At 35.9% G+C, this 26,423-nt stretch overlaps 2 protein-coding genes across 2 annotated transcripts in view; both read right to left on the bottom strand.

The window, feature by feature from the left end:
• Nucleotides 1–2,781: 2,781 nt before the first annotated feature.
• LOC149173801 (protein MOR1-like) overlaps nt 2,782–26,423 on the bottom strand; it is a 163,508-nt gene continuing 139,866 nt past the window's right edge. The window contains exons 51-54 of the mRNA XM_089424746.1: nt 4,328–4,423; nt 4,066–4,137; nt 3,684–3,972; nt 2,782–3,591 (exon numbers count right to left, since the gene is read on the bottom strand). Of these exons, the coding sequence (XP_089280872.1) occupies nt 3,296–3,591; nt 3,684–3,972; nt 4,066–4,137; nt 4,328–4,423 (753 nt within the window). The 3' untranslated portion in view covers nt 2,782–3,295. The remainder of the gene's footprint in view (nt 3,592–3,683; nt 3,973–4,065; nt 4,138–4,327; nt 4,424–26,423) is intronic.
• Nucleotides 4,760–13,926, bottom strand: LOC149173802 (protein MOR1-like). Its single transcript, XM_089428090.1, has 12 exons — nt 13,797–13,926; nt 13,632–13,711; nt 7,515–7,580; nt 7,157–7,289; nt 6,537–6,659; nt 6,366–6,443; nt 6,072–6,230; nt 5,809–5,967; nt 5,593–5,710; nt 5,498–5,501; nt 5,102–5,258; nt 4,760–4,888 (listed from the first exon to the last, which is right to left on the bottom strand). Exons 1-12 carry the CDS (start codon nt 13,899–13,901, stop codon nt 4,760–4,762), a joined length of 1,311 nt encoding a protein of 436 aa, XP_089284216.1. The 5' UTR covers nt 13,902–13,926.

Raw genomic sequence — 26,423 nt, 5'->3', positions numbered from 1 at the left:
GTACAATTACTACTACTACAATGCAAAGTCACAATGAATGTATCAAACAAGAGCAAGAGGAAGAAGAAGAAGAAGAAATTATTTTAACATACACGAAGCTAAAAATAACCTATGGAACAGATTGCTTCTTCATCTGCTTCATGTATTCGACCATTTTTCTGTGAAACTTCACAATAAATGCTCTCAGCGTCTCGACAAACCCCTCGCTAATTAGATTATCCCAAGAGCTAGCTGCCAACATGTCTGCATAACTTTCCCTATTGTCTTTGAAGGCCTCACATTCTAAAATGAAATGTTTTTCTGTTTCCACTTTTTCGGGAGAACAAAAAATGCATACCCTTTCCTCCCACACTTCCTTTGGCCTTTTCCAGCGCCCTGTTTCACAACGGAGTTGATGAAAATTAGTCCTTAACTGAGCAATAAGAATTTTGGCTCTCCAAGAGATATTGGCCTCTATGTATGCTTTTGGTTGATGATTATGAGTGGGATTAAACACTTCAATATAGTAATTTTCTTTTCTTCCTAGCTCTTTATCCCATGTACGTTTGTGAACTTTTCCATAACAAAAGATTTTATCTCTTTGTTGTTTATGGGACACACGTTCAAGCAAATACCCCATTTACTAAACCATTTGTTATTTTGTTGCATCCAAGTTTTTTTGCTCTTGCACAATCTATCATTAAAGACAACTTCAGAGAATCTACCCTCTTCCATTTGCTCAATTTTTTTTAAATACCTTATGACTCGCACCATAGCAATTGCTTCAATAGGAGCAGTCCTTGTTTCACTTAACAAGATATCATAAGGAACTGCACTTTTAATCTTAAATTTGTTTGTAATCAAACGCTTCTGAATTTTCCCAATGTCTCCACTGCATGTAGGAGGTATTACTAGCCCATAGTTCACAACCATGGAGAATCACCGGAATCACTAGAAGCCCAAAAAGAGTTTGAGTGGTCTTCCAATCCCATAACTCTACCTCTCTACACCTATTTTGAAAAGCAAAATAACAAATAGCATCTTATCATAAGAAATATGGGCATCCCAGTTATCAATGATTTACATTATCAATGATTTACATTGCAAGTCGAAAAACAAGCTCTAGTTTTTTAACCAGATTTAAGGGACTAGAGAGGACTAGGGATCAATCTACAAAATCCTACAGAGAGTTCTATAGAGAGTTATTTAAATGCATGGAAGGAAATCTTGAACCATAAAATAATTTGTTGTATGCTTTTGTGCAAATGGATCAATCCTTAATTTAACTTGCAATGCCATAAAGCAGCCATTTGAAGCTTCAAAAATTGATGGCTTTGATCGAAGATAAAATATAAATTAAAACCCTAAAAACCAAAAAATAAACAAACACCATATGTTCAACATGTTCAATTAGTAAGCGATGTTGTTTAGAGATTGAGTTAGGATATGATTGCAACTGTTTTGAACAGTATCAGTGAACATACCTTTCCCTGTTTTCATGGGAGACTGCTTGTTGAATCACAAGGTTTGATTTCTGCTTCAATAGAAATTTATTTCTTGAAACACAATAAATAAACTAAAGCTAGACAACAAAAATTTATTGATATTTGCATGTTCTCAAATGATGAAATGGATTACCAACATCGACCAGAGTATATGATCTAAATCAAACCTAAGATAAAAGAACACCCTATGTCACATCGAGGACTGAGAACAAGGAACAAACTTACTTTTAACATATCCCCAACAAAGAACTATCGCATTACACATGGGAAATAAATGAACCATATTAAAGTGTTTAAATTAACGTTTTGTTCTAAGTTATTGACTGCAAAACCTGTTAAAGAACATCTACAATAGAACTTTCGCATTACGTAAATAGAAGTCTATATTTCCAGAAAACATACCCATATTAATTGTACAAAGTTCCTCACCATGCCCAATAATAGGAATTATTGTGTATTTGAACTCAGTCTCTACGCTACTGAACTGCCAACGTTGCTCTCCGGCAACTGTGCTTTTTGGACATCTGGCTTTTAGTCATACGTTATTTTATTATCCTTACCAGGTGCTTTATTATTGCATTTGAATGTTACAATTTATATATTATCTTAGTACATTTTAATATATTTTAACTCTATAGTCTCTTTGCATCAGCATCTCTTCAAGCATGCTCAGACTATATCTGGTCTTTTTGATCTGGTAGACATATTCGGTTTTACTTCTGAGCCTAAGATCAACAAATCCCATAAATAAATACTGGTCTGTATTGACAGAAATAGGTTCCCAACGACGATAAAAATCTTTGCAGGAACCAAAGAATTAAATAAATAAAATTACCAATGTGATTAAAATAAATAAAACAGAATCACACCAACAAGTCAAAGCTAGGATAATCCAAAACTGTGACGTAAACTTGCAAAAAGAAGCAATGAGTTTACTACATTCTGTGTAATTTGTATTTAATAACATGGTTTTACATGGTTAAAACTGCTTGTATGCTCTTACAAGACATGTCAGGATATTTCATGGCACCAGTTCAAAGGATACCAAAACCCACGTTTCATATCATCAATAAATATAATAGAATTTCTTAGATCTCACATGCATACAGACCGAATTTTTCACGAGTGCCACAAGAAATTAATATATCGTAGCAATAAAAAACTCCGAACCCTATTTCATGGTCTCGAAAAACAATGCGTCAGAAGCCATTGTGCAGAGCGATAATTATCGAAACCTCCCACAAAATATCAAGATTTTCTCAATCTTATCGTAATTTAAATTTTCAGAGCAAAAGAATAGCAAAACCTGAAACCAATGACTTGAAAATTAAAATAATGCGGACATCCAAAAATTTCAATGTGATCCTTGTATACAAAGCTTCCAAATGGATACCTGCTGCCCCAAACTCAACTCAGAGTCCCGAGCTTTTCATATGAATTCTAAGAGACACAAGAAAATTGATGATTCCACCTACAGAATGTATGATATGCACACAAGGTTATCAAATTATTCACCTTACAAAAAAGCACTATTGCTAGTGCCTCCCCGATGAAATAAATGCAGCTAAACTAGATACCTTACTATTTACATCACTATTCCTTTGAATGCACCATGGCTTCAAGTGACATGTATACATAAGCAAAGAAATGAGCTCAGGAACCATAGTGCAGCTTCAAAATATTTGAAAAGACTCTTACAAGAAATTTTCCGAACATGCATATTGCTGCTCAAAACCTGTCAGATGAAAGTCTGTTTTGCATTCTGAGTATATGCAAATCCAAAGGAAAAATGATTCCATACCAGCTGGATATTACAATGGTTCAATTACCCCATACTTCAACCTTTCGACTCGCGCTTGTAACCCAGATAATGCTTTTTCATCCATGGCAGGAACACCACCAGATTGAGGGAGCATTTCTGGGCAAAGAGATTCTGCTGGTTGAGAGGCAAAATTTCGAGAAAAGGCTGGGAGAGAACCATTTGAATAAGACATCAATGGCACACTTTCAATATTTCCAGCAGCAGCAGCTGCCTGTATACTCTTCATTCTCTCTCTAATTGCATCCAGTGTCCCAAGTGGTGCCACATTGTTTGATTTTGCTTCACCTTCATTAAACAATAGCGCTCAACACCTCAGTTCAATTTTCAATCAAGCCAGTCAAAAGCTCGCACCTAAAGCACATTTGACAGTAACATACCTCCTGAAACAACATTGTTTTCATCTCTTTCATCTCGAGTTCGCATGTGGGAAAGCTTTCTGGAATCAAATTGATCAGTAGCCACTGATGTCAGTCCTCCATTGCCATCAGCATTCTCGGGACATCCTCGGATGTTGGGAATTATGTTTTCTAGCTTATTTAACTGTAATTTTGCATTTAGAGGGGATGGAGGTGCAAGCTTTGGAGAAGACAAACTAGGAGACACTGGAGGTGGTGTTGATATAGGTACACTTGAAGGTGTTCTACCAGCAGCTGCATTTTTTTCCATCTACACAAGGAAACACAAGAACAAATCAGTCTACAAGATTTTATAATGTGACACATAGAGCCAGCAAATATTGAAGAATGATGATTACCATACCTGTGCTAGGCCATCTCTGATGTATGTGCGAAATGCTTCACTTGCATTTTGGAGTTGAGAAAATATGTCTACCTGGATGCATCCTTTCCTTGTGAGCAGTACATTAGAAATAATATTGTCTATCCATTAACATGAATATCAGATTTGAAACAATGTATAGAACAATCACTGGATGAACAATGTCAGTGGAGATGAATGCATCTCCTTAATATATGAATGACATCACCCGATACACCAACGTAAAACCCTCTAAGAAACTTACCTGTGGATATAATTGTGTGATGCGGTACAGTTCATATAAACCTATTGTACATGTTTGTTTATCTCCAATCTTTTTGAAAACTGCACCAAGCTCTTGCTGGAGACACATAAGGTGGCACATATACAAATGCATTATCCACTAAAGGAACACCAAAGAATAAACAAATTCTGAAATTCTATGACAGTTAAAATATCCTAAATATCAACTTAAGCCAATCTGGCTTGTCACATGTGCTAAGCCTCTTTACCGATGCAGGGAAACCAATTTCAGGAGGTCAAACACCTTCCTTGACACACAATCAACATCTCTGCACCCACCAGGGTATGAATATGGGTTGTTTGCATGGGAGTGCTACACCTCAACCACTAATTTTACTGAGACATTCTAATACAAAACATATTTTTTACTGCTGAACTTGAAGATCTGACAAAGTCAGATGTAAACCTTCAATTGTGCATCTGCAGAATGCACTGCAGGGGATGCACTATTTGCACCAGAGTCTCCCCAGTGACTTTGACCAACTGCTCCAGATGGAGCCAGCATTCTAGCCGCTGCCAAAGTCTGTACAAGTACAAACAAGCACGAGACATTAAAATTTCACCCGTAATAATTGCAAACAACTGCTTGTATTTTTGCAGTGCATTATACAAACATCAATGCTTATACATGACAGAATCTGGCATCTAAAAGCAGTTTCAAGATACAACCTCTTCCCTTTCCAGTAAGCATGGTTCTACAGGATAAAGTGAAATATATCATATACTAATAAATTACCTGAAGATTTAGATCAATATAGGCAAGAATGATAGGCTGGGGTTCCAAGTCAATCGGAACCATCGAAAGATGGCCTTTGATTGCAGTTCCACGGAGCTTGACTAACTCGTGTAATACAGTCTTGACCATACGTAATGGTTTATCATCAGCTCCAGCTCTGTCATAATTTTGTAGAATTCAGAAGATTATATTACAATTAACACTTTTAAATATAACTCAGTAACAAAATTACCTGAACATGATATTAATTGCATGCCAATTATGTCACAAAAATCATGGGATCTAACTGTTTCTACTACAACGTAGACATCCCAATGCATAATTTCATCATACTGTCAAAAGGATATTGACAGACCCTTAATGAATTTCTTCTATCCCAAGTTCTTGTAAATATACCTCACTAACAAAATTACATGGGCATGGCTTCAGCACCAATCATATGGTTTATACTGCAATTTAGATGTTAGAACATATAATTTCATCATAATGACATAAAAAAATATTGACAGACCTTCGACGAATTTCTTCCATTCCAAGGTCCTGTAAATATACATGTATGCTCTGAAGAAGGCGATCAAGATCAACCTCAAAGATGGTATTTTGAAGAACCTGTAATCAATATGAAACCAATGATGCCTTTCACGAATAAAAGCAGACAATAAGAAGCATCAGGATCAGGAAACAAAATTAAACATCACTATTCTTACTTTTGTAAGTTTGATTAGACATTTTACAACAAGATCAGAGAATTTCTGACTTCTGGCTACAAAAACATCCTCAGATGCTGGAGATGGCCACCTGGATGGATCTAGCGGCCGCAACAGATAAATTAGAACTGCAAAAGCCGAAGTTCGCTCGGCATTTTCCTGCCAGTCACAGTCCATGAGGTTCAAATCCAATGCAATAACAGAACTTTCATCAGTACAAGGAATGATATCATACTGTCACATAGCTAATATATGATTCTCACCAAGATTTTCAGCATCAAAACATTTAGAGCTTTCAGTAGTTGGCTACCATCATCCATTAGCGGAACCCTTTCATCGAGCAGCCAGAGGAGAAGCTCAGTGATAAGAATGTTAAGAGTACCTTCCTTTACTCCATGAGCAAGTTTCTTTATTTGGAATGTCTGTGGATTGAAAGTGCAAAGTCAGTGAACACTACCCTTAACCAGCATTAGTAATAAAAATTAGAAAAAAACAAAACAAAAACAAACCAAAAAAAAACTTATCAAAATAAAAGATTAGTCAACTATGCATCATACCTGCATGAGGGTATTCAACACATATTTACAGGCCCTTGAAGAAGCACCGGCAAGACTTAAATTAAATGTTTTAGCTACCTGCAAAGCAACAACAAAAATTGATTAGCAAGTTGAGGGACAAGAAGGAAACAAGAAAATTTTATGAACAAATAAATCAGACATTGAATTTACCTTCGCTGACAAAGACAACACAAGTCGATCTGAATCCTTCACAAGATCATCCATTGCTGTGCTTTCAGCATCATTAGCAGCTTGACTTAATTCATGACAAACAAGTTTCATACCTTCAACTGCCTGTGTAAAGACAAATGAAATAGATTGATGTAAAACTAAAACATCAAACAATTCCTGCCTGTCAATCTGAAAATTATTTGATCAGCCAACTTTTTTTCAAGGAAAACCTTTCACAGAAACCCAAGGGATGCCTCCCCACATTTGTAGATGGCATTCAAAGTAAACCTGTCAGCATGGACTAGTACACCTCACCCAGTTGGGTTTGAACCAGGCACCTGCCAACAAGGACCTAGCCAAATGTCTAGCAACATTGGTGACACTGGCTGACCTAGCTCTTTGGGCTATTTGATTGATCAACTTAAAATCATATGAGCAGATATATATCATCATAAAGATAGCACAAGCAGTGTAAACAAACAACGTAATCTACACTAAATAATGATCCTTCCGGTAACCGATAATATTATTTTTAATGCTGCAAGATGAGATCAAACAGTCCAAACCATCGCATACCGTAAAATTTAAAACAAAATGCTATGATCAGTAACCTAGCTAACCTGCTCTGGTGACCCATAAGCAATTATATTAAGTGCTTCATTCCAATCAGCTGGCCCTGCTGCCAATACTTGGGAGACTGTTAGCATGTGTGAATCCACAGAAGCCTCAAAATGCCCATTGCTTACTCTGACACTGAAACATGGGCACATTAAAATCAGCTAAATTGCTGAAAATTCACTCCAACAGAGAGATTATAAAATTTGAAAAGACTGAAATAATAATGGAGCAAAGTTCTCCACATGCATACATTTGCCAAAAAAAAAAAAAGACTCACATTAGAGATTATGCAATCTAAAAGCGGTTAATGATTCCGCAACAGATTATGCTAACTAATATGGCAAATAGAATAATTAGCACCTTGAAAGAGCTGGTGCAGTTGTTGGCCTTGAAAGGACCTCTCCACTTTGTTCTGCAATCTCTAATCTGCAAAACAAGCATATACTCAGTTCCAACCCACATTCTAAAATCCTAACATTGTCAGGCCTATTGTGCAGGAGAGTGGATGCCTTATAGAGCATAAATGAATACCTTCCCAAGGAGAACCAATTTTAAATTTCTAAATGATAACGACTTCTTAAAAAACTTTTCAGGATACAATCCTAAGAATCACACTGGTGACAAACCAGCCTCGCTCTATTCAAAGCCAAAGGGAAAAGGATTAGAATCTAACAAAAATACTCTTGCCTATATACTGATACCATTATACAAAACAGTTCCATAGACTCATTTGAAGTCACTTGCTTGACTTTAATATAATTATATTAAATTTATTTCATTTTCTTTCAAGTGTTTATACTCATGGCAGATCTTTCGATTAACTGCCCAAGGCTAGGTTATGCACTTTCCCCAACACGATCTAATTTGTAGACTAGGATCCCTAAAGAGGCAATACAACTGTCCATGTATCTTGTAATAGATAGGACACAAAAATAATGTCCTACTCCATCTCACTAGCCTGCATAGTCAGTAAATCCTGTCCTCGTTGAATTTGATGCTCAGCCTTTACTTAAATCATGTGAACCCGCATGCAACTGGCTCCTATGGATGGATCATAACTGCCTGCATCCAAATGTGTACTATGAAGGGGCCAAACAATGAAGCCAACCCTTTGCTCCAATAACCCCATCTTGGGCTTCAACACCCATGGCTGATTGAGAAAATGACCTAGAAATACTGTTTATAGATGTCATCTCTAATAATCGAAATCATCTCATGCTCGCTCAACAAGGGAAGTCCAAGGGAACCCAAAGAATATAGGAAAAAACTCACAAGGAAAAAGTTGAAGAAGGTGGTTTCAAGAAGAACAACTTGAAAAGGACTAAGGAGCCTCAATTCCAAAATAAATCCAAAAAGGTGTAGAAACTCTATATAATTCAACTTGAAATAAATCATTAAGATCAACTTGAAATTTTAGATCAAGATCAAACTGGGTTCAAATAGCATGGAAACCCTATGTAAGGGGGCTAATCAAATCCCTTGGATCCTTAAATATCCTTCTCTAGATAAAAGCAAACAGGTCCCAGCAAATACTCAATCAAAAGCATTAGGTACAGCAGTATGGACTGCAGAGTAGAATGGAATTTTTGAGGTTTGTTGTTCATTTGGTAATTTCTCACACCCGAAGATCTATTGAAGAAAAAGAATCAAGGAAAGGTCATTAAAGATGATCATATAAGGGGATAAGTCTATCATCTACATGGAAAAGGACAAACTCAATGAAGGCAGAGAACAAACTAAAGGAGCCTCCAACTACAGGGCCTGGAAAAAGAGAATACATCCTGATTCTCGAAAAAAGTGAAGTCTTAGACCTTGTTCAAGGAAGAGTCAAGAAGAAAAAAGGGAACCTTCAAGAACTTCAAAGGACCAAAGAAGAAAATGGACCTATCCAAGGTTGAATGTTACAATTGCCACAAGTTGGGACATTACTAGAGTCATTGTCCTGAGAATCCAAGAAATAAGAAAAGAAATAGGGATCAAGCAAATGTTCTTGATGAAGGACAACCAAAGAAGAACAAGATTGAAGAAGAATCGGAAGTCAAGGACTTATACTACTAAGTCCTCCCTTGATCTTCTATTCTAAGTTTTGAATTGCTTTCATTTATGTTTTGATCTCTAGAATTTGTAGGTCTAACAAGTCTTGTTGGAACACCATATTTATAACATTGTAGGTATCCCTCAAGATTAAATTAAGAGGGAGCCCTCACCATTTTACCAAACATAAGTATCTTACTCCTTGTCCTATCTTTTATGTTTGGTTTCCCTCTCTTATCAAGATGTGTTTGTATTATACGCTAATAAACTCTCTTTATATTTTTCCTTGCTTAGGAAAGCTTGCTAATTGCTCAGGGATCATGGAGAAGACTTCAGAGGATAAACCGGAATAATGGAAGAAGGTTTGCCCTTCAAGAATTGTTGTCACACAAAGTTTATTAAGGAACAACTCAAAGGAACAGTCATTCCTTCTTTTAAATTTTGCTCTCCATTACTGACATCGTTACGTCTAGGGTTTTGAATTGTAAGAGATTCTTGTTTGGATGATTAATCATTAGATTGAATCTATCATCTTTATATTCATTTGTATGGAACCCTAAAAGGCTCCCTATAAAACCCTAACCTAAGGGTATGTCTATAGTTATGAAACCCTAGTTTACTTAGGGTTAACGATGAAGTCTAGAAACCTTATTCTCTTGTTTAGAGTCTTGTTATGATAAAAACCCTAGTCCTTTAGGGATTGCTATAAATGTTTAAAATGAAGCCCTAGACCTTTAGGGTTTATGACCAAAACCCTTATAAGATCTACAGTAAGATCCTAAGAATGGAGCACTAGGTGTATGTGTCTGGTCAAAACAATTCCCTGGTCAAAATTGTTGTACGTCTAACTTTAATGTATTGATATTTGTGTCTTGGGTTTGCCTTCTAGATATTGTTGTGATATGCTTGTGCATAAATATGTATAAATGCTAACATAATTGTTGATGAACTCCAAGGTTTGAAACTAAGCCATAGTAGGAGTTTGATATTCTAGGATATGATGATATTGTTTTTTATATGATGATTAAATCTAGGGTTTGCAACAAACCCTAGTAGAGTCTAAATTGTATAGTGGAATTGTTATTTGATTGAACTGTTGATATCTAAGGATTTGTGTCTCTAAGATGGAATCTAGGATTTGTAATGGATCATAGTAGAATATGTCATATATGTCTGAAAATAATATTGAGGCCCTAGATAGAATGAGAAAGATCTAAGTTACTTTATGTTGTAGTCTAGGATCTGTAACAAAACCTTAGCAAGAAGTTGAAGTTTAGAAGTATGTCTCTTACTGGTAATGAACATAACTAGATTTAGGTGTTTGATGTCTAAATTATTTGATTGTTTTGATGCTTCCATTATATTGACATAACTTTGATACTGTTAACTTCATGCTTCCATATATATATTTGGTTGTACTTGCTATTAAAGTTTTGCAAGTACACATGATTTTCATATAAGCATGATCAAAATGACCTTGATGAAGTTATGAAAGATTAAAGCTTCTCTAATGTTTTAGACGAAGAAAGTAGTTGACCTCCCTAAGTCAAGAAGGAGCCTGGATAGAAAAAAGGGTATATCTGCCCAATTTATGTTGATTTTTGGGTAGCATCGAATGTGCTCTAGCTATGAAATTTTGTGGAGGGGCTAGAACACATGAGATCTCCAAGACCCATAAATCAGTTGGTGAAATTCCACCCGGATTGTATTTTATTAAAATAATTAGTATTTTTAATGGGGTTCCTAAGTCTAAACTTAGGAAAATTAAAATATTAATGGGTATTAATGAAAATATGGGTGAGAAGCTTCTCAGAGACAAGGATCAAGTCTAATTTAATCTTAGCCGTTGATTCAAGATTAGATCACGGTCGTTGATTTTTCAACAAGAAAAGCATAAATGAAGGCTTGGGGTCAATTGGAGAAGACACAGAGAGATTGAGGAAATCAATTTTTTGAGGTGAGAAGTTCTTAGGAGGGAAATCAATTGGGGAGATCTTGCAGCTGAGGGGCAGTGATAGTTCGGGAATACAGACAGAGAGGCGGAGAGAAGCTTGTGGAGGTAGCGCAGTGGCAAGGAGAGCCAACGTTGGGCCAGTCTAGGCCCATGCAACCTTGACACAAAGCCAAAAGGGCCAACACAAAGGGAGAGAGACGCCTTGCACGCAGATGGCCGAAACATCCAAGGAAAACTATCACAGTGGGCAGTAGCGCTGACGCAGAGCCTCAGAGAGATCCATGCATGCCCACGCAGCTACTACGAGGGGGCAACACAATGGTAGCCGGGGCCAGCCAGTTTTGTTGTCGGATCAGCCGAAATTTGTCGGGTGAAGTGAGGTAAAACTCACTCAAGTTTTCCGCCACTGTATTCAGAACTTCTGCTTAATAATAGAAAACCCTCAGAGTTGTTGCACCGATTTTCCCGCATTGGGTTTTTCCAGGGACGTTTAATCCAAATATAAGTGTCCTTTGCATGATTGTCTCATTTATTTTTTAGTACTTGATTGTATATTGGGTTTTTGAATATTTCTGAAAATAACTTGTCCAATAAAGAACACAAGTAAGTAATGCAAATCAGTTTACTGCAGTAGGATTTCTGACTTGTTCGATTAAGAAATTTTCACAGTTTAGAGGGAAGGCACATTATGATAGTAAACACCTTGAATTCAAAGGGACCCGAGAAGATCTAAGGTTGTATTATGTGTTGCTAAAGAAATGGAAGAAGTGATAGAAGAAAGCTTCCGACAAGATGTATTCGATAGCTTCTTGATGATATATGCAACATCCTGACCTTGAAGGTTTAAATTTGTGTATTTGAAAAGTTTACTAAAAAGGTTTTTGTTTGTACAGGTAAATCTCTCTATAAAAAGGTTGAACATGTTGAGAAATCTAGGGTAGCAAGATGAGTGATTTGTCTTTGATAATAATTGCTTGTGATTACTTTTTACTTCTCTTAGTTAGATTCTTCCTCAACGTGATTATTATTGTGTTCTTTTCATCAAACAATTACCAAAACATAAAGGACAATGAGACAAGAGGACAGAAGGTATAGGCATTCAGTCAAGGCCAAAACCTCTCCAATCTAAAAGGAAAACCCTCAAGAATTCTTCTTATAGAATCTTCAATTAACGAATTCCAAGACTTATACCCTTGACCAAATGACCCCCTCCAAGACCACATCACAACACTTCTTTCAATTAGCACTTCTTCCATAAGGTTAATGCTGGTAAAACTGAGTGCACCACATCAGAGTTTGACTCTTCTTCAATTTTTCAGCACCTGTCATAGGTTTGTTATTTCGGTCAACTTGTGATCTTCTGAAATTCTTCACATGTGGACTGAATATGACATATTTTCAAGGCTTCCCTTCTTCTCGATTTCCTACGATCATTGTAACTTTGACTTTTGCCGGCACAAGAGGTAGCCATAACTAAACTTGTACGAGTGAGATTTCCTTCTTCCCTTTGTTTACACGAGCTTTTGTGTTATACAAAACAAACTGAATTGATGCCTCACAAATGAAGTTGAGCTTTAAATATATAGTCTTCGTGTCATTGCTTGTGGACCAACTTGTCAATGTCCCTGGGCTGACTTGTCCCAGTTTGGTAGGACGACTTTATGCTTGAGTTTAAACATGGTCTTGGAGGGTTCCTTTACTCCTTTTGACTCAAATAAAATTTCTTTTACAATATGTAATTTGCCCACAATGGGTCTCTCATACATGACAATGACTCTAATGACTTGATGACTCAATAACAAACCCTAAGAACTCACAATGGGAGCTTGAAATACAAATAAATTTCCTTGAACATGAAACCAATGCCTCAAGAACAACAATAAATTTATTTTTCTCATTGCATCAAATGCATAAAATCATGATTGCATATGTCATTATGAAGACCGAACCTAGTTACATATTTCAGCAAACACTCTGATAGCATGCTTGGACAAATTTTCGTAGGGAGAGATGAAGCTTCTTATGGTGGATGATTGGGAGGACATTTGAGCATCCTACACGTGTTTGATGTCCCAATCCCAAATAGGGCGTGTGGCATTGGACTTGGAGCTCTGACATTGGATACGCACATGGATCCCTGGGTAGATGGTTAGCAAGTAAGCCCGATGGTACCTAGAGTGGCTGAAAGCTTGAGTCCATCTTAGTCCCACCCAAATAGATGACCCTAGTTAGGTATCTAGTCTGTGGCATTGAGTGTCCCTGAACTCTTCGTAGTTCATGTTGGAGATCTTCCATATATCTCTATATGGTAGTAATTATGAATACCTCCCTAGTTAAGAGGGAGTGTTGAAGAATGTAACTAAGTTCAGTGTTCAGAAATGTATTTAAGTCACAATATAAGTTGGAAGCAAGGCCAAATATAAAAAAGTTTATAAATCAAATCAAAATAAATTTAAAAAATATGGTTCATGAGAATGTGGGACCCTTACCCATTGTCTCTAACAGAGCGCCTCAAAGATGCTCTAGCTTCACCAGGCTTCCCCTCTTTTCTCTTGTCCATTTCACGAGCCTAGAAACAGAAGTTGTACATTTTAATATATAAACATATTGTAGCAATAAAAACTAGAACTTCATCTAATTCACCAACCACATACTTTCCATTTGAATTTGTCATCAAGCATACTCTTCTGAGCATCTGTTAGCTTTCCAACAAATCTCCAAATATCTTCTCCTGTGAATAAAATTGCAAAACATATCATGTTATATCTCAGTATTCAATTGTGCAATTGCCTAAAACAGTAAATATAAGAGGGTGCATTTACAAAATATATACAATAGAAACACATAAAGACATCATCAAAACATAAAATTAAAATTAAACTGGAAAGGAAAATTCAAGCCATTGATTAAGCTTGACAACCCAATTTCCAAATTATACAAACATCGAAATAATCATTATGTCCCTCTGCTTATATATGGTTACTGCAATATCACAATTGATACAGCCATTTGAAATTTGTAAATCACATCAAATTTGTATAATTCATCAAAATCACTTTCTTCCTAGATCACTAGCCTTCAAAAACAAGACAAATGATCACCTAAGGATTAAACCAGCATACGCTCTAGAAAACCAATAAATTTTAGGCCCCCAGGAGAAATTAGATTTTGAGTAGTCATTATCTGTGTATTTAGATTTGCACAATTGATTGTATACTGCAGCAAAGGCCAAAGGTCTCTTAAGATAATAAAGGTTAGGAGTAGTAGGTGATCCCAGATGTTTTGTTTGTAGAATAAATGTTATAAGCTAGCAAAACGGTGATTATAAACATCAGCAATTTTCGCAAAAAGGCTTGGAAAATAACAAGTGAAAGGGATTTTTCCAACTCTTAGAGGATGTAAAAGGAAATTTCAAAGTATTCAAAAAAGGCAACAATGAGAAATCACATTGAGAGCAAGTAAATATGAACAGGATATCAAAAATTTTCATCAGTAGCTTGTGGATATTCAAAATTAATTAAAGGAATAAAACTTTGGATATGATACCAAAAAGGCATTCAAATTTATGAAAACACAGATTAGAGGTGACAGGATAACTTCAGGGTTGATAGTTGATAGAGGCAACTGCAGCTGTGGCTGCAAATTACAGATATATCTTATTCAATTCTCCTTTTGCCCTTTAGATGTCAATTTGTTACTTCTTTAAGTGAATTTCGTATGCCTTGCTTTTGTAGAGGGATACAACCTACTTTTACAAAAAGTATAGGCTACAGTTAATCGGAGGTTTATCTACTATTTCATGTTTAATAATGCTTTATTATGCGTACATAGTACTACTGTCATTATTTCATTGTTCAGATGCAATTTACAGTACTTTCACTAATTTGTTTTCATAAAATGTACAGTAAATTGTATTCCTGGCAGTGTCTTAGAACCTGAAATAAATTCCTTTTATAATGTTAAGCATTTTCTATGGTTTAAAGTTTAAACTGATCAGGTCTAGACGTTTGCAAGGGTAAAAATGGCAAAGATGAGCTTGACAACAACGTACAGGATTCTAGAAAAGTATGCAAATCAATTTGATTCAATAAATCTAAGCCTGAATCTTATTTTGTTCCATCTATATTGTAATTGTATAACTTTCTCAATGGACCATAAACCAAGCTAGCCTCAACACAGGCACATTTCCAAGCCAGTTGCCAACCTATTGCTGGAAATACTGAGAGAGCGAGTGACTCCGTATTTTGTTACTTTTGACAATTTTTCTCTTAGTTAATCTTGAAACTGAATTCACATCACATATTCAATCATCCACAACACATGAACACAAATATTAAAGTGCAAATCAAAATTTGAAGAAAAACTACTTGAAACAATCTTTAATTTATAATTTTATTACAATCTCTTGTGAGCACTGAGGACACCAATCTTCTGTAAGCACCAACTTACAAAAATTGCAGGCTCCAACCTATCAAGAAGATGAGGACACCAATCCTCAATGAGCACCAACTTACGGTAATTGCAGGCTCCAACCTACACTCAGCCTTCAATACACCAGAACTTGGACTTCAAATCAGGGCTGAACTTGGCCTTCAAGGCACCAAGACTTGGCCTTCAAACCAGGCTTGAACTAGACCTCCAAATAGAAAAACTCAGCCCAAAAACTCAACCTTCAAACAACGTAACTCGTCCCTTGAAACTTGGCCTTCAAACAGTGCTACTCAGCCCTGAAACTTGGCCTCTACAGGGACAGAATTCAGCCATTGAGACTGTAACGAACAAAGTTCGTATAAGCAGCATCAGCCCTTGAGACTGTAACAAACAAAGTTCGTATACACAGCAGAAAAATTCAGAAGATCTAAAATATGTAAATATCCATTGTAGGACAAATATATTTATATAAGAATGTATAAAAGATATGAGATGATTTATGTTAAAAATGAACGCCCGCTTATCTACCTAGGCAGGTGCTCCTTCATGAACGGCCATGTCCCTTAGAGACATGCCTTTTCATAACTAATTATTATTAAATTAATCATTATTACTATTTATTATTATTTTTATATATTTTACTCATAAAATTGTCTTCCCCTTTTGAAATGCTTTGTCCTCAAAGCTTATTGATGAGAAGATTAAAATCTTTTTGTGTCTGACATGCCCCTTCATCTCTTCAACTTGTGAAACTATTATCTTCAATAATACAACACAATATGAACTTTTGAGTGCGGTACAAAATTGTCGTACTATGAAACACTTTAACCATCCAAAATTAATCTTCTGTGAAATCTTGCAATTATTGAAAACTTGGGATGAATTGTTATCATAAAGACTGGATTATGGTGGCATCAATGTTCTTGGGATCATAAGTCACTTGTTCCTTATATGGATATACAGACTAGTTGAGATGTCTGCTTTTATGATTTGGATGATGATAAATAGTTCTTGTGGTCTGATCTCCCCTCATCTGTTTGTGGTGATTTCTTGGTTTATTGGAGGTATATTATTTCATTCATGTACAAAGGTCGCTTGATTAATTGTGAGATCTTCACTTCTTGTTTGAATTGCAACTTCTGAGTATGTCTTCACTTCAACTAGTTTTTCTTTTTCTTGCATTGTAATATTGATTGGATCAGTATTCATCACTTTTTCTTCAATTTGCATTGTTACATCTGGAGACTTTGATACTTCTTGAGTAAGTTGTTCTAACTTCTCATTTAGTGACTTCTTGTCACTTTAAAGCTTATTTATTTGTCTGAGAAGGTTTTGAATAGGATTCCTTAGACGTGAAAGTTCTTTGCTTTCTAGATTGTTGACTTTTATTCTTAGTCCTTCTCCTCATATTTTAATCTTTTGATTTGTTCTAATAACTTTTGATTATGTTCTTTAAGCATAAATTTTCCTCTTCTCGTTCTGATAATTGCTTCTTGAGTTCTTTCTTTGTGACCCTAGTCTTCTTGACCTATGGAAGTAATATTTCAATGTGGTCCCTGAGGTGAGAAATTTCTTCATCCTTTTTCGTTACTTCTTTGTAATCCTTAATATCTTTATATTCTTGTTGTAACGCTTCTTTGCTTTGATGAAGTTTGGTTATTTTGTCTTTTAAACTTTTAATATGTGAATTATCTTAATCTTCCAATTGCAATTTCTCGGTACACTAGATTACATCGTTTTGTAGGGGCGATGATAGGTGTTCAACTTGCAATTTGAATTCTATTTTCTTCCTTTCCTTATTGAAATTTGCATGTTGTTGCTCAAGTGTTGCCATTAACTGTTTCATCAATTCATGAATCTTCATATCTTTATATATATTCTTGTTGTAACGCTTCTTTGCTTTATGAAGTTTGGCTATTTTGTCTTCTAAATTTTTAATATGTGAATTATCTTGATCATCCAATTGCAATTTCTCGGTACACTAGATTACATCGTTTTGTAGGGGCGATGATAGTTGTTTAACTTGCAATTTGAATTCTATTTTCTTCTCTTCCTTATCAAAAGATGCATGTTGTTGCTCAGGTGTTGCCATTAACTGTTTCATCATTTCATGAATCTTCATATCTATTTCTGACGATTGTTTTTGTGTGTCACTTTGATGTTCAACTAAAGTAACAGTTTTGTAACATTGTATGCATACGACATTTTGATTTCTAAGTGACTCTGGACAATTAGGATCTCTCTCTCTCTCTCTCTCTCTCTCTCTCTCTCTCTCTCTCTCTATATATATATATATATATATAACCTTTACTGAAAAAATGTCACACCTTTCACGTACAAAAGATCATGCCTTTCTTCTTAACTTAACGCTACTCTTCAATTCCTTGAATGTTTGAAGGCAGATAGAGTACAACTCTTTCTATGGCAGCTGGTGCGAAATTCCAATGGTACCACTAGCAGCGAACGACGACTTTCTCCACAGTGATGGCAGATGTTGGATATCTAATTATACGAACAGTGTGCTAAGGATGAAATGATTGATTGGTTGATATGAATTGTACAATGCAAGGGCATAGAACTTGGAAGCGGTTAGCTACAAGGTGAACCAGAATGAAATTGGATCAAATGAGCAAACACAAGCATATATAGTTGTGACAAGGAAGAAAGGTAATTTTGGAAAGTTTGTGCCAAAAAAAAAAATTCAAAAGAAAATTGACATATCTAAAAAGAATTCCAGTGGTACCACTAGCACAAACTCATAATTCTAGACCCCAGCTTCAATATTTCGAATGTGCAGTAGGTCTGCAACTCCAACCCCTGCAGCAGTTCAATATCTTCACACATGTGAGAAATTTAGGGTAAAACCTTGACCAAAAACTTCATTTTTCTTCCTTCTTTCTCCAGCTTCTTTTCTCCTTGCCTTTCTTAATTTCCTACTTGAATTTCGCTCCTCAAATCGAACTTCTTATTGCAGATCAAACTTGTTTCCAAATGAGGTCAAGCAACTTCCATTATACTCATTTGTGGAGGTCAAGTAGCCCTCTCTCGGCCAACTTGTCTCTGTCAAGGCCAATTTGTGCTAGGAGCTTATTTTGATTGTGATAACTCAAAATAAATCCTTTTACATGGTACAGCTTGCCCAAATGGGTCTTATATACATGACATTGACTTTATTGACTCATGACAATTTTGACATGACAAACCCTAGAAGCATAAGAACAAGCTTTTCCTAGAAGAACAATCAAAGGAAGCATGAAACCCATGCTTTAAAATAATATTTTTTCTTTCTTCTTTTGCTTATTACATAAAATATACATAGTGTCATGAGTAAAATGACAATTAGGAAGAGTGAAACCCGTTATATTTTCCAACATTCCCTCTTAAATAGGGAGGTATTCATAATTGTACACCTTGATACACAGTTATTCTCAAATTGAAGAGTTTTCATAAGAAGAGTCGGATTGATAAGCCATCTCTAAGCATTAACATTATGGCCAATATTGTCAATATAGTAAGGCCTTAACTTGATAGGTTATTTCTTATATAAGAACATAACGTTGGTAGGCTTTACGTGAGATGCCACACTATCTCTTCAAGGCACATATACCCCATATGGATGTTCACTAGGTATGCCCTTTTAGGATTATTCTTATCTTGGATCCCCTATCCTCAAAGAATAACAGTCCTCTTTGATCACTTGTCTTGGAAACTTGTGCAATCCTCAAAGAGTTTCGGTCCATTTCGTATCTTGGATTTTCCAATCCTCAAGGAAATCATAGATGCTAATCCAATCCTTCATCCACCATTCTCTCTCAATGGCCTTCAGTTAGACTTATGGTTGTTAGCCTTGGTCAAGTGCATGAAACATGAAGAAGAGAATACAAATGTGATGTTCATCATCACTCCTTACCCAAAAAGCAAGTCCCCATTCCTTCTTGATTTAGAGGATAGATCCTTGTCCTATTTAAGGAAACTTCGTTACTCCTCTCAAATATATAGCAGATCACTAACTTCCTTCCAAGAAGTCATCACCACAAACTTTATAGCTCGTCTTCATAAATGTATCGGTTATCAGTTCTTCTATGGATGTTAGACCAAGAGTAACTCTGAATGAAATTGTTGTATTTGTTCTAGCTTACTTTATTTATCTATTTACAATATTTAAATAGGATTTCCTGATCCCAAAGATTAAGTTGCAACACCCCCCTCCCCAACTTAACCTAAAGGGATGTTGGTGGGTCCAAGCATCATTCTAAATATTTCAAACTTTTACCTTCCAAGTGCTTTGGTGAAGATGTCTGCAATTTTCTCATTTGTGGAACAATGTCGTAGGTGGATCGTCTTGGCCTCAACATGATGTCGAATCAGATGGCATTATGTATTGATGTGCTTCATTCAATCATAGAACTTTGGGGTCTTTGTCAACTTTATTGTAGAAGTGTTGTCAATCAAGAGAGGAGTTAAATGTATGTGTTTCTCCTCCAAATCTTCCAAAATTTTCCTAAGCACACAATTTCCTTTGTTGCTTCAGTTGTTGCCACATATTCAGCCTCAATTGCGGAATCAATTGGAACTAATTGTTTATGTGACCTCCAAGAGACAGCTCTTGATCCAAGACTCATAACGTAACCTAAAGTAGATACCCTAGTTTCTTTATCTCCATTAAATTCTAAATCAGAGTATCCAATCAAGTTGAATTCATCCACTTGTGTATATTTTAGTCCAAAGTCTTGAGTTCCCTTCAAGTACGTTAGAACTCTTTTGCAGCGAACCAATGACCCTCACAAGGCTTTTGCATAAACCTGGAGAGGATTCCAACAAAAAACGAAATGTTTGGTCTAGTAGTACTAAAGTAGTTGAGACTTCCTATGAGTTGTCTGTACTTTGTTGCATCCTCAAATTATTTTCCTTCAATAAATGTGAGCTTTAAATTTTGTTCCATTAGAGTAGTTAAACAACTGCTCTTGGCCATGCCAAACATGTTCAACAAATCTCCTATGCACTTCTTCTGAGAGAGGAATATGAACTTCGAATGTTGAGTTACTTCAATACAAAGACAGTCATGAAGACAGCCCAAATCTGTCATTTCAAAACCTTTCCTCGGTTCCTTATTTATGGATGCAATGCAGTTCTCATTGTTCCCTATCATCAAAAGATCATCTACATACACCACAAGATATACAATCGTTTTGCCAACTTTCTTGACAAACAAAGTTGCATCATCGAGATCATAATGTTTGAAATTGAGTTTCAAAAGATGCTCAGTCTACTTCTCGTACCAGGCTCGCAATGCTTGCGTGATGCCATACAAGGATTTTACAATCTTACATACTTTGTGTTCCTGACCCTTCACAACAAATCCTTCTAGTTGGGACATAAAAGCATTCTCTTTTAAATCTCCATTCAAGAAAACAGTTTTTACATCCATTTGATGGACTTTCCAACCGTTCTGAGTTGCGAAGGCAAAGAGTGTTCGATAGTAGCCCATTTTGTTGTGGGGGCAAAATTCTCCTCATTATCGACCACTTCCTTTTATGCAAAACCTTTTGCCACATGCTTGGCTTTGTGCTTGTCAAGTGAGCCATCTGCTTTATACTTGTTCTTGAAGACCCACTTGCAACATATTGGTTTGGTTCCCAATAGAGGATCAACCAGCTTCCAAGTGCCATTCATTATCAAAGCATCATATTCTTTTTTCATCGCTTCTTTCCATTCATCATGAGAAGCGGCTTCTTTGAATGTAGTTGGTTCGAAATTTGTAGACAAATGCAGTTCACAATCATAAGAAACATCCATATCAAACAGGAGAATAAAGATCGTCTACACCACCTCCATTTTGTCTCGTTGAGCTTCTTGTTCCTGTCTTTCCAACCTTATCAAGACAAACACTTTCAAGTGTCTTTTTCAACCATTTTGGAGGACCTTTTTGAGATGGCCTAAGCTGCTTAGTTGACTAAGATGGGGTTCAATCAAGATTTAGTCCCCCAATTTTGTCAATCACATCACTCAAAGTGTCATCAGGTTCCTCCAATCATCATCAATGTAGGCATTATGTTGAGCCTTGTCAAACTTCAAGCTAGTCACAGCTCCTTCATGAAAGTGATCTTTGTTGATGTAGGATCATGAACCTCAAGTTATCTTCTTACACTACTACCTTTCAATGACCTTCCAAGGATTGTCAAAACCATTTACTCAATTCATATGTTCTTTGAATGGAGCTCAAAACCATCAATTGAACATACTTTAATTGTCATCATGTGTTCTTCCAACATCTTTCTAGGTAGAAAAACAATATGTTCACCAAATAACCAATATCAAACTTTCCTTAACATGGTGGCCCCTTTCATCAAAATATTTGCATACTTGAGTTCTTTGAGATCCATCTCCACATTATATAGGAATCCTTCCATGCATATATCTCTTGGAGTTGTCATTATTAACTCCTTTTCTTTCTTTTGGAGATTATACTTGATTTTGACCCATTTCACTATATTAATGCCATGATACAATACAAGAGAGTCTTAATCTTCATCTATTCCAAAGCATATCAAGTTTCTTCCTTTCGAGCATCATGCAATCATATCAAACACTTGCCGAGCACACCTTTATATCCAACTCTTTCTGCAAGATTCTTGTAATTATAACCTTACCCTAGAGAAGAGTTACTTAAAATATGTATACCTTTGCTTTCATACAATCATCTAGCCATCCTTTCTTGAACAAGCTTGCTTCTTATACCTGTCAAACATAGGTTTCTTTTCCCAAGAAAGAATTTCATTATGTCTTTCATCTTGAAACTTAATCGTTAGCATTCTTTTCATTCTTTAGAAATATTGTTTCGATACTAGATGGAATATGTACCAATCATAATGCTACTTCCAAGAATCTTCCATAATGATGATTCTCATAGGATCCTGATTAAGCCTTTTTGCAAAATGACCTCTAACATGATGTTAAAAACTTCTTAGATGAACAATAATATGCAACAGTGTTACTTGGGAGCGGGAGCGAAAGCGGGGAGCGGGAGCGATATTTTCAAAAGCTCCCGGTTTGGGAGCGAATCCTGGAGCGTTTTTTATATTGTATATATATTTTTTATATTTTGCTACATATATGTCAACAAAAACATGTAGAATAATGAATTAGATATAAAAGAACATAGATTGAACCATATAACAACAATCATCTAGAAGATATAATCTTCATCAACCACGTCCACAAGTTAATAACATACAACATATTGAGTCTCATGATTCATCAATCTTAAAGTTTCAAGCTTCTAAAATTCAATATATAACATTTATCATCACTGATCACCAAACTTGTACTTGTAAGCTAAGTGTAGCCATTACAACAAATAATATCTAACATGAAATGAAATGTTATAAAATGAAATGAAATGAAATGAAACAACTTTCAACTTTCATGAAGCATCATATTCATAATTCATTACTAATGAGTTATAATTGCCAACTTCAAACTTAAATTGTCATATATTGTTTAAAAAAATATCATAATAAATATGAAAGAATCAATAGTTATAAAATATTAAAAACTACTAGAAACTAGAAAAGAAAAGTAAATCTATTATCTATTTCTTATGCTTGGGCCTCTTGCCACCACGAGAAATGTCTAATTTTTTAGTCTTGTTGGAAAATCAAGATCTTTGTCATTAATATCACCCTCTAAGCATTAATATCTAGAGGTATCTTTGTCATTACCTCTGTATCTATATAGGGATCTTTGTCATTAATATCACCCTCTAAGCATTAATATCTAGAGGTATCTTTGTCATTACCTATGTATCTGTATAAGGATCTTTGTCATTAATATCACCCTCTAAGCATTAACATAAGATAGAAAAAGCATAGCATGTCAAGTCAAGATTTTGTTTGAGTGATGCGTACATTTTTAGGAGGGTCATGATAGAGGAGTTCGACAACCAATGTCACTAACATCAAGGTACATAGAGGGATTGGTGCTCTTGATTAAATACGAGTTCCATACCCTAATACATGACAATTCAATGGAAATATTACAATCCCCCAACCCTTAAATCCTGAAAAACTGATAACTCTGTTGGATTTTGAATGAAATCTAAAATTCTACTTTCTCCATATGAAATCCAATGAGGCTGGAACCACTCTCAAACATCCTGAGTCATTTCATGGTAATGTTAAAAATTTAATTAAAAGGATGAAAATGAAGATTAAGGAGAATGTCACTTTTACTTTAAGAATTTAACATGACCATGAATATCATATCAATACTAGGGCCATAGACTTGATCATGAAGCTACCCCACTCAAAAATTATTTGTTTCTTTCAAAAAAAAAATGCATTTCGAACATTACTACAAAATAAAGAAAAAACACTCCCGAAAAGTCAGGGAGCGAAAACAGTTTTAGGGAACGCGCTCCCGACCTGCTCCAGAGTCGCTCCCGCCTGGAGCGCGGATTGGGAGTGGGATCGGGGGGGGGGGCTCCCCCGCAACACTGATATGCAATATGGTTCCAAGTTTCTCATTCTCCTTAGCTAGATGATCTTTCCCAAAGTAAACAAGTAGATTCTAATTGTTCTACTATCATGCGCATCTATCTATGATGATATGTTTTTAACAAGATCAAGATTCTTCTATAGTATACAATAATTCATGTTACTCTACTTTCTAATTAATAAAAGAAAGATCAATTTCATAAAGAACTTGATATGAATGTGACTTCCTTCAATAATAAAGATCCTTGGGATTTTTTCCTTTCAGCTTCTTCTCAAGTTCTCCCCTTTATTCGTCTATGTGAGCTTCACTTTCTTCCTTCATTTTGTTGTTCACTTTAATGTTTGGAATTTCTCTTTTATAGTGTCCATATTCATTGCATCCAAAGCAATGAATCTTGGACATATCAGTCTTCTTCTTGCACTTTCCAAACCTCCCTTTCTTCAGCTTCTTGGTTCTTGTAATGAAGGATTGTGATCTTCCATTTGATTCAGTATCTTTGTTTGCCTTGATGCTAGATTCTTCCACAATACATTGAGCCCACAATTCATCACAAAGGTTTGGTATATTTCTTTGAGTAGATGGTAGTTGCAAAACTACTTCAATCAAGTGGCAAAGCATTTGGTACACATATAGTCATCACAGTGCCTCCAAGCCCTTGCAACTCGTCTCTTATTTGTGAAATCTTCATCAGATAGGTGGTCATGTCTTCATCCTTCTGTACTTGAGTACAACTTTACGAACATATGATACTTAGCCTTTGATGTCTTTAAATCAGAGGTAAGTTGAACAAGAGAAGGAAGTTGGAAGAAGACAAATAAGAGACCAGTTGCAAGGGTTTGGAGAAACTATTACAAATTATGAGATGACTATATGTTTACTGCTTTGCCAACCAAATGGAGTAGTTTTGCAACTAGCATCTACTCAAAGAAAGATACCACAACTTTTGATGAAATGTGTGCTCAATGTATATTGGAAGAATTAGGCTCCAAGACCCAAACCTCAAACCAAAGCCTCCTCTAGCACCAAGTCAACCCTCCAAAAAGCCCTTCGAAATAGGTCAAAGTCACACCAAGTCAACAGGAGTCAAACCCTTCCAGAACTGCACCAAACTCAGAATTTAAGCCCTCAGCTTCAATATTTTGGACCTATGTGAAAATTTCATTTATCACAACAACTAGAAATCATTTTCCTAATTGTTAATTTACTTAACAATTTATTTACAATTTGCTAGTGCAAATACCAAATAATTCTTACTTTGATTTTCACAAATAAATAATGTTGAAGAAAAATACCGCTAGAAACTAAGAAAATCTAGCGCGCACACACACACACAAAATGACACTGTTATTTTTTAACAAATCTCCCAAGAAAAACCCAGCTCGGGACAATTGGTGCAACAGATGAGGGTTTTATTATTATGCAGCAATGAATTCTTGGTACAATCTATGGATGCCCAACTAGCAATCCAAAGAGAAAGAAAATCAAGTGAAAATTATGTAAGTGAATTACTTTTTCCACAAGCAACACCTGCACAACTTTCTTTCAGAAAACTCGTCCCCCTAGACCCTTTGCATCAGCCTCTACGCAGTGCTTGATCAGGCCTTATGACGTCTAGCCTGTTAGTTGCCTTTGATGAAGTCATTATGCCTATCTCTATTGAGGAAATTGCTTCTCCAACACTCTGCAATCTCTGTCCGGCCTCTGGAACTGAAAACGATTTTTCCTCCAGCTAAATCGGGTTGCTCTTCTAAAGCAACTGCGCTGCCTCACTGAAATAACTCGGCCTCCTTGTCGCTGGCTCTCCGGATCTGGAAAAATTCCTTTGGATCACTGTCTCTGCTTCAATCTCTGGCTCTCCAACAACTATTATTGATCCCTGGAAATCGATCTGCCAAGGAAATTGAACCGCTCAAGTGTATTCTCCATCACCACATCGATCTCTTCTTATATCTTCCTGTTGGGACTCCAATGGCCAAAATTAAATCTTAATCGATGGCTCAGCTCATTTTTGGACCAATTTGTTTGAGTTTCTATAGAATTCTCACCTTGACTTAGTTATTTCTGATTAATTAACCAGTTTTCTAAGTTTAGATTTACATTAAAAAATAGGCTAATAATCTAATTGAATCATCTCCAGGTGGAATTTCCAAAAACGATGAGATCTCATGCATTCTAGCCTCTCCACCAAATTTTGTGGCCAAAACACATCCGATGCTACAGAAACTAACAACCCACAGTAAGTCTGCAACTTAAACCCCTGCAACAACTCAATATCGTGGAATTTCCAAAAACGATTTTTGTGTTTTGGAGATCTCATGCATTCTAGCCTCTCCACCAAATTTCGTGGCCAAAAC

This window comes from Pinus tabuliformis, chromosome 4_2 (assembly GCF_031772625.1).
Source record: "Pinus tabuliformis cultivar Carrire ecotype Pingquan chromosome 4_2, CPIR1, whole genome shotgun sequence".
Classification (NCBI taxonomy): Eukaryota; Viridiplantae; Streptophyta; class Pinopsida; order Pinales; family Pinaceae; genus Pinus; species Pinus tabuliformis.
Note: the sequence above shows the minus strand (reverse complement) of the source record. Positions and strands in the feature narration are given on the sequence as shown.